This window comes from Caloenas nicobarica, chromosome 17, assembly GCF_036013445.1.
Source record: "Caloenas nicobarica isolate bCalNic1 chromosome 17, bCalNic1.hap1, whole genome shotgun sequence".
In the NCBI taxonomy this organism is placed as follows: Eukaryota; Metazoa; Chordata; class Aves; order Columbiformes; family Columbidae; genus Caloenas; species Caloenas nicobarica.
In genome coordinates, this window is record NC_088261.1 from 4,913,202 (window position 1) to 4,927,125 (window position 13,924).

General features: G+C 54.8%; 1 protein-coding gene across 2 annotated transcripts in view; it reads left to right on the forward strand.

The window, feature by feature from the left end:
* Window positions 1–13,924, forward strand: part of SMG6 (SMG6 nonsense mediated mRNA decay factor) — a 108,815-nt gene that overhangs the window by 41,109 nt on the left and 53,782 nt on the right. For both annotated transcript variants that reach the window (XM_065646813.1, XM_065646814.1), the window contains exons 11-12: window positions 10,308–10,424; window positions 10,934–11,102. In XM_065646813.1, the coding sequence (XP_065502885.1) occupies window positions 10,308–10,424; window positions 10,934–11,102 (286 nt within the window). The remainder of the gene's footprint in view (window positions 1–10,307; window positions 10,425–10,933; window positions 11,103–13,924) is intronic.

The following is a 13,924-nucleotide window of genomic DNA, read 5'->3' on the forward strand; positions in this document are numbered from 1 at the left end:
GATGTTCTTCTAAAAACATAGTCCTTCAGGAACTGCATTTGTTTGTATTCGAAGCAGAGTTGCCCATTGTCTGCAGATTCCATCCTCTCTGTGTCACCATGGCCGGCCAACAAGTGAGGGACGCACAGACACTGACCACGAGTGTTGAGAGTGGTTGAAGTGATTTCTGGATCCCTCTGGAAGTTCATGACCAAGGCAAAGACAGAATCTAGTTCTCCAGGACAGCGCTGAGCCATCTTAATCCCCAAAACGTGACCGTGTCCTGCAGCCCTCAGCCTTACTGAATACATTAGAAAGCTCTGCAGGAGGGTCTCTGCTGAGTGTTAATTTTCTGTGTCGACTGACAATGGTAATCTGAGAGGAGAAAAAGTGATATGTCGTTAGGACTACCTTGTAATGCGTAAGTGTGAGGGAGTTAACTCAAAGTTGCATAGATGGCTCTAGGTCTGGTGTTCCTGACCTTCCCGTGCTCAACTTTGTGCTCATGTAATGGTTTTTGTACATGTAATTCCCATTGTTTTTAGAAAACCAAGCTCCCCCGTGGAACGGGACTGACCTCAACTGGGATCCTGGGCTGGCACGTAAATCTCGATTCACCACACCAGCTTCTGCCAGGGCAGGGATGTTGTCACCCTCCGTGTGCACCAGAGCAGCCTGGGGATGTGGGGAAGGGGCTGCTATGCTGTCACCTCCCTTGTGCTGCTTTGGCCCCTGTTTCTACCTGCCCTCTCCACTCTCTGACTTGCTTTGGCTGCTTCTTCCCTCGCCTGTCTGAGCAGACAAACCAGTTGCTGCTTCGGTTGGAGTGGCACGTGGGAGCCGATAATGAGCACCCGAATTTCCACAGGGTGCTCTTGCTTCTCTTGGCAAAGCGGGGCTGGCTGGAGGTGGCAGAAGGCACACCCAGACCCCACCGCTGTCCCCTGCCAAACTTCTGGTTCCTGCTCCGAAGTGTGAAGGTGCTAGGGATTTTGCTGAAATGGTCAAAAGAATTTTTAACTTGAGAAGAACAATATATTTTCCCTAACCTCATTCTGGCAAATGGCTGAACCTTTGTAGCTGAAATTTTCCCAATAAATTTAGCTCGAAGAAAGCTTTTGGCCTGAAGGATTTGCAGCCTAAATGGTTAAAGTTTGGCAAAGTTGTTAGGAATTAAAACCAGGGTCTTATAATGGAAAGTGTTAGGTAAGCTTGACCGTAGGCACAGAGGCTGGGCTGTGCCCCGCTCGGAGGGGTGTCCTGGTGCTGGGGGGCTGCTGGGGGGACTGGGCAGGGGCTGGAGCAGGAGGTGAGGAGACAGTTCAGGCCTGCGGGCATCCTGTGGGGACCCTGGGATTTACTGCATCCCTGGAGCTGGGGCAGGGGGGCATGGGTTTCGCTTTACGTTTTGGCATTTGCTTTGTGAAGTGACACACTGATGCTCTGGTCCCTCAGGAAGCTGTCAAAAGAAGAGCAGCAAACGAGTGAATGTGTTGAAATAGAAGCTCCGCACTTTGCTGTTCCTGCCCCATCAAAGGCTGCTTTCTCTGAACGCGCCTGTCTGCAGGCTTTTCTTAACTTCTACTCCAGGCTTAAAGCGCTCACCGAGGTTTGCAGCAGAGGGGGCACGTTCTGGGCTGTCAGTTTGCATTTGCTGCCAAAGACATGCCCACCTCCAGCATGGGGCCGGGGGGTGGAAAAGTCTGCCTTGTATTTGCTGTGATAGTCCTGGTAAAACTTCACTCGGGGCTGGAGTAAATCTCTTGGGAAGCTCTGTTCACACCTCCTCCCCCGTTGTAAATAACATCTGACACAATTATGGTCGGGCACACGCAGCTCCTGGGTGGGATGCTGGTAGCAGCGTGCCGTGCCAGCTCCCCTGGCAGCCCATTCCCCTGAGCACACGTCCCGCGGAATTATTGCAAATCAATTGATCAGGATCTCAAGTGCTGCTGGCCTGGTGGCACACGGTGAACCACAGAGCTGGGGTGAGGTTCACGGCTCAGACTGTGCAGACAGGCTGACAGATCTACCAGACAGAGGACGGGACATCAGGGGTTTTCTTTTACGGGGCTGCATCGTCCTGCCTTACTGCAGTGCCCCTAATTCCTTTTTACATTTCCGTCATCCACATTTTTTTGCCTTTTGGTGCAGTGTTCCCTGTTTTGTCCGCACATACCGAGCCCTGCTCGCCTTTGGACCCTTTCATCCTTGCAGCCACTTCAGTCCCATCCTGCTTGTGCAAGAGGCAGCTGGTGCCAGGCTGGTCTGGAGCTTTATACGTGCTGATGAGCTGCCTGTCCAGCTTGGAGGGACACACTTTCTTACGAGCTTGCCAGGAGTTACGTACATGTGGCTTTGCCAGCCTTTTAGCCGCCAGACAGGTCGAATTCGTGTAGCTGTCAGTTGTTGGCAGCAGAACCAGCGGCTCCGGGGATCTTGCAGAGCCTCCAGGCTAGGGAAGGTTTTGCTGTGCCTGTGTCGTAAGTCCTAGCATCAGCTCAGCCGCTTGGAGCGGCTCTGGTGAAGGCAGCGCTGAGAAATAATAGTTTATCTGGTGATTCTGCAGGCTTTGCCGGTGTGGGTGAGACCGTAGGTGCCTTTGCCGTAGCTGTGATGGTCTGGGACTGGCGTGTCTGTGCGAATGGGGCTGGTGAAAGCAGGAACCGGCTCCCTGGGCAGGAGAAGTGTTTGTGACACTGCCTGGGGAGATGGACACCCAAACCTGACTCCTGCGGCCTCACTGGGGCCAGGGGTGCCGAGCAGGGTCCTGGCCCTGCCAGCTGGGTCAGGCACCCCGAGCGCGGAGAGAGAGCTCTGAGGGCTGCTGAGTGCAAGTGGAAATGGCTTCAATCTGTGTTTTGACTGATGGGTCTTTTCAGGAAATTTCTGAGAATAACATTTCTAAAAATGGCTGCTTCTTTCCACTGATATTTCCTGGAAAAGGCTGCAGTTAATTTTAAACCACTATCCTTTTCCCTTTTCAAGTGGAAATGGCTCTGTGCTTGTCCTCGAGGCTAATGTCATTCTTTCTGTCCTAGCCTGGGTGCCACCACCCTGGCCTTCTCCTGCAGGACCCGCTGGTCTTCCAGGGCTGCAGAAATTGAGATGCTGGGGACACACTGTGCACATGTCCCTGTGAAAATGAATAACTGTCTCTCCCTGAGTCACTTCAAAATTATATTCTTCATTAGTGACTGCTGGCCAGCCCTGAGTAGGCAAGAAAGCCGTCTCTGAAGTCGTTCCCTTGCCCAGCCTAAAGCTCTGTTCGCCAGGGTCAGGAAGGATGTATGGAGCTGGTTATCGCACCCCAGGTGCAAAGATCCAGCCCTGCACGTGGATCCGGGGCTTGGGGATGGCCAGAGCCGTCCCTGGAGCAGCCAGAGGGAGCTGGCAGCACAGAGCCATCCCGTCAGGCAGAGCACGGCTTCCCCTGTGGCTCTTGGGCAGGCTTGCTGCTTCGGGTGGGAATATGTCATTAATTTTTATACCTTCCCCTGTAAACCATCGACCCTTTTTATGATGTCATGAGGGATTCCTTAATTTTGCAGCTGCTTCCTGGTTACGTCAGAGAAGAGCCTCCCGTCCTCGAGCCCCGTGCTGCAGTCCAGGACGGCTGGAAACAAATGAAGTGTTGAATATCTAATGGCTTCCACAGGGAGAGCTGCTCCATCCTCCCCAGGCCCCCGGCATTCCTCACCTCCTCGGCCTCCCTCCTTCCTTCCCTCGGACAAGACGAGGTTTCAGCGCGGAGCAGAGGGAGCTCCTGGGCTGCCCTGGTTGCTTTGGGAACACGTGCAGCGAGTTCCCTGGTGCTGCCGCGTGTCTGGGCGCTGCGGCCGAGACCCCCCAGGTCCTTCTTACCTCTCTGTGGGGAGAGGTCGGTGTGGGAAGGTGGATTTGGGGCATCCAGGTTATCACTGCGATCCAAAGGGATTCAGCCCTGTGTGCTGCAGGTGGTGGTGTCCAGCTCAGCCGCTGGGCTGTACTGGGAGGACTGGGGCTGCCATCGTGTCTGCTGCCTGTAAATCCAGAGTTGGGGAGCATCTTTCTAGGGAAGCTGCCCATCGTTCCAAGGCTCTTTGCAGGGTGTTAACCAGGGCTGAGCGAGTGCCTCTGGGTTCCCAGGCTCTTTCAGGGGCAGATGAGTGTGTGTGTGTGACTCGCCGGTTCCCCGACAGAGAGCTGGGAGTGCCCATGACTCACAGGTCCTCTGCGAGGGGGTGTCGGGAAATGCCCCCACAGCTGTGAGCATCCCCCTGGCTTTGCTGCTTTATATTCCCCTCGGTTGTGTGAGGTCGGTTGTGCAAGGTCTCCACCGCGGCGGTGGGACCGGCTGCCTGGACCGAGTGCTCCCCGCAGACATCCCCATCCCGGCGGGCTGCCCCGCGGCACTGCCAACGCCGCGTCTGGCGGAGGGTGACTCACAGGGAAAACACTTTTGTGTCTGGGCGATAAGAGAGCAAAGCAATTGCCTTCAGGTGATGTCAGCGTGGAGGTGACTGGCCTCTGTCTTCTTCCCCGCAGGGCAGCAGCCGCTGGTGCATCAGTTGTCTGTGCCCGGAGCTGCTGACACATCAGCCTTTAGGCACCGCTCACCCATCACCGAGCTCCTCCACCTCTTGCCTCCTGTTTTAGAATCACAGAATAATTTCAGTTGGAAGAGACCCTCAGGATCATTGAGCCCAACCATAACCTAACCTAACTCTAGCACTAAAACCACGTCCTTAAGAACCTGGTCTAAATGCCTTTTAAGCACCTCCAGGGATGATGACTCCACCACTGTCCTGGACAGTGTTGTCATCCTCAGGATTGTGTCTGGCGACCCGTTCGTTCGTTCGATTGCCTTGGCGTATGTTTCTTTACTGTGTCACTGAGGAAGGTGGGTTTAGCTGTTGCTCCCCAGGAGCAAAGCCTATCCCTGCTGCTGGGGGGACACTTGCTGCCACTGTCACTCCAGACGTCCTGGTCTGGAGTCGCAGCTTGGGTTAGGACGGGGAGGCCAGCGTGGAAACTGACTCACTGAATCCTCCCAAACCTTGGCTTAGAGTGGTCCGGTTGCCTGAATCAAAGGAATCCAGTCTCCTTTGGGACTCTGACACTCATTGGCTTGTTTTAACAGCGCAAGATTCGGCTCTCGTGTTGCGTTAGCAGGGACGGCTGCAGGAGTGTATCTGCTGCTCGCTCAGGGGTTGCTGAGACTCGCACCGCTGCCCTCCCCTGCACCCCCTGCCCCGTCCCCACCGGTGCCCCCCAGCCAAGGCCACGTGTCCTGCCCTCGCTCTGCCCCGATTGTCCCTCGCAGGATTTCCTTCGGCACATGGCGCTCGAGCGGCCGCGAGAAGCTTCCTCCAGCAGCTCCCTCTCCTCGGAGGCAGCCGTTCCTCGCATCGCCTGCTCTTTTCCCATTCCCATTTCCTGCGGCTGGTTGCGTTGCCCTAATAGAGGTTTGGCATTGCTGTTTTGCACACCCTAGTGGGAGAGGGGATGTGTTTATCACTTTTCCTGGAGATTATCTGTTTAAGCACTCTCTGACAGTTACAATAACAAGGGCAGCGCGTTGTGTTTCCCAGCAAAAGGACACTCGCTGCTGAAAGATGTATAGCACTAATTAGAAATACATAACATCCGGCCACATGGCAGCCTTCTCCCGGCCGCTCCATTTCCTGAGCTCAGACGACTTTGACGACAGTTGGTTTATGTTTTCCATGAATATAATGTTCTCAGAGAAACACAAATTTCTCCCGTTACAAAAGTCCCCATTCTCTCCGTCTCTCTCTCCCCCCTCCCCGTGCACCCTTCCCTGTGTGAAGCAGGTAGATTTATGGCTGCAGAAAGTCCGAGTCGGATCCTGCTGCTGGCTGGGTCGGAGCAAATCTTGCAGCCCCTGCACAGGACGCGGCTGATCCCAGGGACGCGCTCGCAGAAGGTGCTGCCGTAGCCGACCGACCCACCCCGTTCTCCGCAAAGGAAACTGCCTCCTGGTAGAAAAGCAGCCTCTTGGTGCACACCAGTACCCCGCTGGAAAAAAACCAAACAAACCAAACAAAAAACCAGACAACCAAATACTCTTTCCTACATGCAAAGAAACCGGGAGAACTCTTCTGCAGTTCGGAGGGTTTTTGTGATCTTCAGAAAAACCACCCATACCAGGTTCCCAGGTGATTTTTCTCTGCGCTCGCAGTCATCGGTTCCCATTTTTTTCATCCCATCCCCTCTCCCTCCTCTTGCTCTTGGGCTCTGTTTCAGAGCAGATAGCCTGGGTGCCAGTTGGAGGAGTCTGGGTCCGATCTCCAGCTCGCAGCAAGCAGCAGTGACGAGGACAAGGACATTTTTTCAGAGGTCCCCACGTGCAGAATGGGAGCAGGGCAGTTGCTGTGCTGAGTGTAAGGTGGGTGAGGTGTAAGGGCGGTTAGATGTAAGGAAGATGGAGCATGCTTGGGGAGGTGAAATCTTAGAAGGTTTTAGCTGCTGAAATGAATTCCTATTGAATATGGAAAAACTGCTGTGTTTCAGATGTTTATAGCTTGGCCAAGTGTGGACAGATTTCTAGTAGGACATGAAAACTCTCTGTTAAAAAGGTTATTCTGCAGCAAAATCTCAGGTCCCCTTTCCAGGATTTGCAGTTGCTAGATTAGCTCAAGGAAAAGGTTGTGGTTTTTTTTCTAACAAGGGTAAGCCACTATCTTGTTTCCTAGCCTCATTCTCACAACTAGCCGAACTCTTTTGGCTAAATTTTCCGGAAGAATTCGGGCTGAGACAAGCACCCAGCATGGAAAATTCAGCTCTGACAGTTAAAGTCTGAGCCAATTGGAAAAAGGGTCTTATGAGTGGCTAGTGTCAGGCAGGCTTAATAACACAGTGCTCAAACCCTGCCTGCAAAAAAGTCAGAGTTCATGTCCCGCTGGCCGGTCCAGCGTCTGGAGCCCTGAACTCTGTGGTGGGTTTGCAGAGGCCTGCAGGGCTCTCGCTTATTTTTCAGGTGCAGACAGACAGATCTTTGAGGCAAATTCAGCCTCTGAAGTGTGCGGTAATGCAAATTACCCAGGCTGTTTGGGCTGCAAAGTGTTTGATGACATTCCTTCTTGAAAACGCTCTGCCCGCTCCTTCCTAGCCCTGTGTAGTGATGCACGTACCTCAGAGTTTTGCTGGCGTAGCTGATGTGGGGCTACAAGTGACCGAGAAACAGACCTAGCTTAAGCAAGCTCCCAGAAGGTGAGTTTTTAGGCCGACTCAGCTCCCTGCCGTGACTGCAGTGTGGCTCCATGTGTCGGTGCAGCGTGTGGTGAGGGTACGTTGATACCCTGAGTCAGTCTTGGCTGCAAACGCTGCGAGTTCTGAAGCCTTGACCTTAAGCTGTGGTTTAGCGAGCAGTTATTTAGGTAGCAGTGCCAGCTTTACCCACCCTCCTCTCCCCCCACACAGCAGCTTTGATGGCGATGGCACAGCTGAAAGGTGACATTTCTAACCCCGACGAGCTGCGGGATCTGGTTCGTGGGGTGGCTGCGCAGGCGAGAGCTGTGAGGTGATGTGGTGACAGGAGCTGTTTAACTGATGCCGGCTTTGACAGGGACATTTGTAATGATTTTAAACTAGAAGAGGGAGACTCGGGCTAGAGATGAGGAAGAAATTTTTTACACTGAGGATGGTGAGAGCTTGGCCGAGGTTGCCCAGAGGGGTGGTGGATGAACCATCCCTGGAGACATCCCAGGGCAGGCTGGACGGGGCTCTGAGCAACCTGAGCTGGTGCAGATGTCCGTGCTCATGGCAAGGGTGCGACTGGATGGACTTTGAAGGTCCCTTCAACCCAAACCATTCTATGATTTGCCTGGTTGCAAGGGGAGAAGGTGGAGGGGGAACGTGTTGTCGTTGCTGGTGCACACCCTGCTGTTGTGCTGGACGATTTCCTGCAGAGTGTCGCTGCTGCGGCTGCCGGTGGCACAGAGGAGCCACATCTCTGACCACCTCGGGGCCCGTGACCTCGTGGCAACTTCTTTCACGTGTGATTTATGTCCGTAGTCGGCCTGACCACCTTCATGCCATGCCCCGGCTGTGCGGCGTGGCTGGATGTGGGTACAGGAGGGTTATCTGATTACAGCCCAATTGGGGTTTCAGAGGAGGAAGCGGAGTGCAGGTTTGTGGCAGCTTTAGATGATGGGATGCCAGCGATGCCACCTGGCAATGTCCCTGGCACCAGGTTTTTGGTGACTGCCTGCAGGGATGGGATGCGGGATTGTCTGCGGACCTGGTGCTGTAATTTAGCTTCTCCTGCACCCGCTGTGCATCTGGGGAGCCGACCTCTGAAGTCCATCAGGGCTGCAGCAGCACTTGTGACCCTCAGCATCACGAAAGCCTTTTTAGGCTTTGCCTTTTTTGGAGGGGGAGGACTCAGCTTTTGCTGCAGCCCAGCTTGGGGGTGACTGCCAGTCTGGCTTGAGCACAGTGCCCGGAGTCCCTGCGGTGCTGCCCCCAAAGTGGGGCGTTCCTGCTGAAATGCCCAGAGCTTTTTACCTGCCCGAGGAAATCACCAGACTCAGGTGCGGCAGCCCGTGGTCTTGTCGTGTGCCCGTTTAAGACGGGAGGTGAAGAGAGTCCGGGCTCTTGCCCGAGCGCGGGAGGAGGGAGCATGGGGAAGACGACTGTAATTTCTTCAACTGGACTGTGGCCAGAGCACTGAGACTAACACTCTTAATTGTGGGAAAGGCTTCATGAAAGAGATTTACTGTCCCAGAGTGGTCACATCTTTAGTTTTATATTTCCTCCAAAAGTTGACAGCCCCTGCAGTACAGTGCTTTCTACCATTGCCCCTCAGCCCTGGTTCGGGGAGCAGAGCACCCAAATTCAGCTACCAGGTGCCTCTGTGTCACCCTGGGTTACCCTCAGGGGTCTCCCCACTGGGTGCTGATCTCACTGGCAGCTGTAGGAGCTGGCCAAATCAAGCCTACAGATCTCCCTCCTATTTTTTTCTCATGTTTTCTAGGTGTGCTTTACTCTTTTTCTGGTTGTTTTTAACCTCCCCACCTCATCGCTCTGAAATAATTTGCACTTAAAAACCCCACGTTTGTTCTCTGCGCCTCAGGTGTTTTGCCAGCCCCAGCTGGAACGGGATCTCAATGTCTTGCTTTAATCCTCTTGCCCTTTGCTCAAAATCCCTGCTCTGCCGCATCGGGGGAGTTCAGCTTCCACCACCTTCTCCTCGCTCCTGCGCAGCTGATGCTCGTGGCTGTGGTGGAGGTGCCCGGGAGTGGGGGACTCAGTACGTACGTTTTTGTGTTCCCTGTGCAAATCCTTCACGTGGTTTGCGGCAGCTTTTCTCACCGTAGCTGCAGGGTGAGGGCTGGAAGCGATGTGCAAACTGGCGAGGGGCTGCGGCAGAGCAGCCTGTGCGAGCAAATGGCATGGGCTGCTTGGAGACCCCCGAGCAGTGCCAGAGCATCCCATCCCATCCCACTGGGGAGCAGCTCTGTTCTCCCCACCCCACTTCCCTGCCTCCCTCCGAACAAGCCCCCAGCCAGCAGCTCCCCCCTACATCTCAAGGGAGGGTGTGAACTGGGGGGCAGAGGGGATTCGGAGGGCAGAGGCTGCCCGGAGGGATTAAAAATCTTCTGGGAGCAGGCAGTGCAGTGCCTGAGCGAGTCGGGCAGCCTGGCAATGCCCCACGCTGCTCTCAGCATCGCTAAATGGAACCCACGCCCAGCTCCAGGCAGTTCCCTCGAGCCAGCTCCCCGCTGCTCCCAGCAGCCTCAGAAGTGGTTTCTGGCTGGGTGTAGATGTGCCGGGGGGATTTGCTCTCACTCCGAGCCGGCTCTGTTTGGAAGAGCTGTGGTCGTGTGGCATCTACTTGAGTAACAGCTTCAATTTAAGCTTTCTTGACAAGCTGTTGTGTGACTGGTGAACTAATGGGAGGAGCCCCCCTCCTCAGCTGCTGAGGTTAAAACTCCAGCAGGGACAAAGATCAAACATGCAGCTAATTACCCTTTTAACACTTAAACATACCCCCCTCCTTCAGGGGAAGGCATCAGCTCCAAGCAGCAGCTTCTGTGCTGGAAGCCCTGAGTGCCGGCTGGGTTGGGCTGGCTCAGCACACGAGGTGGTGTCAGGCACGACGTGGGCAGCGTGACCGCAGCCTCTTCCCGCTCCAGAGCAGCTCCTCACCACCTTTTTCCTCCTACATGGAGCATTTGAGCCCGGGAGAGGTGTGAGCTGGGGAATCGCCCAGCCCTTCGGAGATCCCTGCCTCGTGTGGGATGCAGAGGGGGAGGCTGCGAAGGCAAAGCACCAAGGAGCATCTGCCCTGCTCCCCGCTGAACCCCGTCTCTGTCTCCTAGAGTGCATCTCGGAGGACTGCCGCTCCGTCATCCAGGAACAGGCCACGGCCCTGGGGCTCTCCATGTTTGCCCTCTTGGTGAGGAGGTGCACCAGCCTGCTGCGAGAGTGCGCGCAAGGTAAGGAGTTATCGGCAGCATCCACGCAGCTGCCTGCGAGGCGGCCTGGTGGGGTTCAGACCCTCATTCCCTGTTATTTTGTACAGCCCCTCCCATCTGCTGGGGCACTTGGGTTTCCCCCCAGTGTCCCAAGCTGTGCCCAGGTTACAGCTGAATCATCTGGCATGAAAATCCCTGATGTGTGCAGGCAAAAATGACTGGAGAAAAAGGGATGGACACAGGGCATGCTTTCTGACAGCTATTGGGAAACTTAGGATCCTCTCTTTGTGACTGGTGCACTGGCGTTGCACTGCCCTCAATAAAAAGGGTCACAGATGTCCCAGCTTGTCCCCCAGGCCAGTCCACGTAGGGAGAACAGATCTGGCTTTGTACATGCTCTGGGTTGTGGCTTTTCCCTTGTGTGTCCAAAACTGAGATGTTGGGATCCATATTGTGCATCACCTGTCCCTGCCCGAGCCTGGCTCAGGGCTGTGGTGGGCGGCCTCAGCTCTCACATCTTGTATTTGCAGTTCAACCTCAAGATGTGGAGCAGGAGGATGAGGAAGATGACATCAAGGTCTCTGCCTTGCCTCAGGACCTAAAGGAGCTGCTCCCCAGTGTGAAGGTCTGGTCAGACTGGATGCTCGGCCACCCGGACACCTGGAATCCTCCTCCAACCTCTCTGGAGCTCCCCAAACAGTACGTGCATCCTCTCATCTGTCTTCTGCTGTCTGCTCCCTCCCTGGGCCCCTCATGCTGCCTTTCCCCCACGCTCACTCCTGGCTGTGACACTCAGCAGAGACTCGCTGCACAGAGAATGTTCGGTGGGGACTTGTCACCCTTGGTGACACAGTGACTTTCTTCACTGATGCGTCAGTGGGGTTGAAGTGTCTCTGCCGGGCCTTGGCAGGTGCCCTTTGCTTCCATGTGCTGGAAAACGTCCCACGAGCTGGATTTTTACTTTCTGCTTAGGATGCACCTCTTGCTTTTGTTGGGATACATCTCTTTTACATGCTCTGCAGGCCCAGCCAGCTGAACAGGCAGGACCTTCCTCTCTGCAAGAGGAAAGTCCATTTCCAGCACAAATGGCAAGGTGTCGTTGCCTTTTTTTAACAGGATCAGGTTAACCTTGGTCAGGCTGGGCTGGCCTGGAGCAGCTTGCCCGTTCCCGGAGCTCCAAAAGTTGCCTCCCTTCTGCTTCAGAAATAGCTTGTCTCTACCCCTGCAACGCACAAAAGGGTTAATTTTCTAAACTGGCCAATTCCAGCCCATTAGTCCATAATGCGGACTAGGCAATTTGCATATTTTTGGACAGAAAATTGAGTGAAGGGGCCAAGTATGGAGTATGCGAAACAGTGTCTGAGCATGCTCCGTAGCTGCTTTCCCGCAGGATTTTCCATCTGCCTCCGGTACTCCGGATCCAGAGCCTGAAATCACGTCTTATTGTTAATCCAAAGGAGCCAGAACCCAGGGTGATGGGAAGGCGCATTAAGAGTAATCCAGCAAAGTGGCTTAACCATTAATGGGTCCCCGCTCCATGCGTCAGGTCCAGTCCTGCTCTCCTAGTTTATTGCCTCTTACTCTAGTTCTTTTTCATTTGGCTGAGGAAATGGAAATCTCACACAGGAAGTTCTGGGCCTCATTTTGTGGAGATGGAGTCTGTTTTCTGTTTGTCGGCTGCTCGGTGTGGGACCGCTGCCTGCTCATGTGAACTGCTGCCCATCTTTGGGCAGGAACTCAAACTGGGATCTGTCACGTGAAAGCGCCTGCACCAATCCCCCCCTTCCTCTTGTGCTGGGAGCCGCTGAGCCCTTGGCGACGGGCAGCCTCGAGATGGAATTTCTGATCGGGTTTGCACAGCCAGGGCTCGGCGCCTTCCCCAGGATGAGCTGCCTCCCCCTCCTGCGGGGCCGCGGTCCCCCAGGGCTGCCGGAGCAGGTGCCGGCGGCTCCTGCTGGCCCGCCAGGGTGGGAGAAGGTGGTGGTGGCCGCCCAGCCTGTGGTCCATGACTTTTTGGGGAGCAGGGAGTGTGGGCTGGGGGGCTTTGCTCTGCAAGGTCTGCCTGGTGGAGGTATGAGGGTCTTCAGCTTGTAGCAGAAGCCCAATGGCTTCCTCACCTTGTCTTCCCCACGGAGGGTGGCTGAGCAGCCCCTCTTGTCCCACCGTGCCCATGCTCTGGGCCATGAACAACCTTCCTCATGTTGGTTGCCAGCTCCTCCATCCCAGAGCTCTTTGGCTTATCCACAGCGAGGGGATGAGCTGCTCCTCCAGCCCAGACCTCTAGTGTGGACCCAGCATCCCCAGGCTGGGTGTTGGTGGCCCAGGACTGTGTGACAGCAGCAGCTGAGCTTCCCTGGAGATGTGGGTAGCGAGGAGTAGCAGGGAACTGGCTCTGCTCTTGGGCATGACCTGGGGCTTGTAACGCTTTCCCTGGAGGTGGGGAAGGAAGAGGGGAGCACTGGGTTGCTGTTTTGGTCTATTGGGTTTACATAGGAGCACCTTCAAAGAAGTTTTGGAAATGAGACCTGGGTCAGAACAGCAGGTGTGTTGGAGTAAGGCAAGGTTTATGGGCAGGGTTTGCTCAGGAGCGGGGAGAGCATCCGAGGACCAAGTGCAGATGCCAAGTTGCACAACTGAGTAAGGGGCCTGTGTCATTCCACACGTGCTCTGTGCCTCACGGTGGTGGGATGTGCCATGAGGTCCCCGCCACTGCCACTGGAGAAGCTGGTTGGACACACTGAAACCCACCTCCCAGCGCCATGCAGCCATCGCTGTCAGTGCACACAGAAGAGGGACAGTAAAAAAAAAAAAAAACAACCCAAAGCACAGAAGCACCCTGCAATGATGCCACAAATGTGCTAAAGCTTCTGGAAAAAACAGGCCCCATACCCACCTGGCAGCCCCTTAGGAGCAAAGGCCTGGCCCAGAGCTTGCATCAAAGTGCAGCTCATCCGGGGCCAGCGCCACTGCCAGAATGACGGGCTGGGCTTGGGGCCAGTGGGGCAGCTTGTCAAGGTTCCGCCAGAGCCTAAAACCTGGGGCTGCATGTCCCGAGGCCTCCGCTCACACCACGTTTGCCATGCTTACGATCACTCGTTCTTAGTAAGGGAAGAGAGCTGGGGGGATTTTTGAGAACGTCTAAACTCAGCCCAGCTGTGGCAGTTGGTTTATTGCTTTCAGCTGGTACTTGAACCCAGGTCCTGGTCTTGGAGTCTTTCCCAGGTTTAATCCCCGGAGCTTTCTCTGCAGCTGTATGACACTGTGCTGACCCCGAATGAGGATAGGAAAATAGAAACGGTGCCAAGCCAGAGTCTCTTTTTCATTTGGAGTCTGGCTGTCTGCCCATGACCAGGGTTACATAATGGGAAACATAGCTGGGGCTCTGGAGAGCCCGCGTTTCACCACGCTGCCCAGACCTTCGCGTTCTGATGCTATATATCTTCCTAATTGTAGCTCGGATGCATTTATCACACTGCTGGATTTGAGTCCTTACAATAAAAAAAAAAAATTAAAAAAAAAAA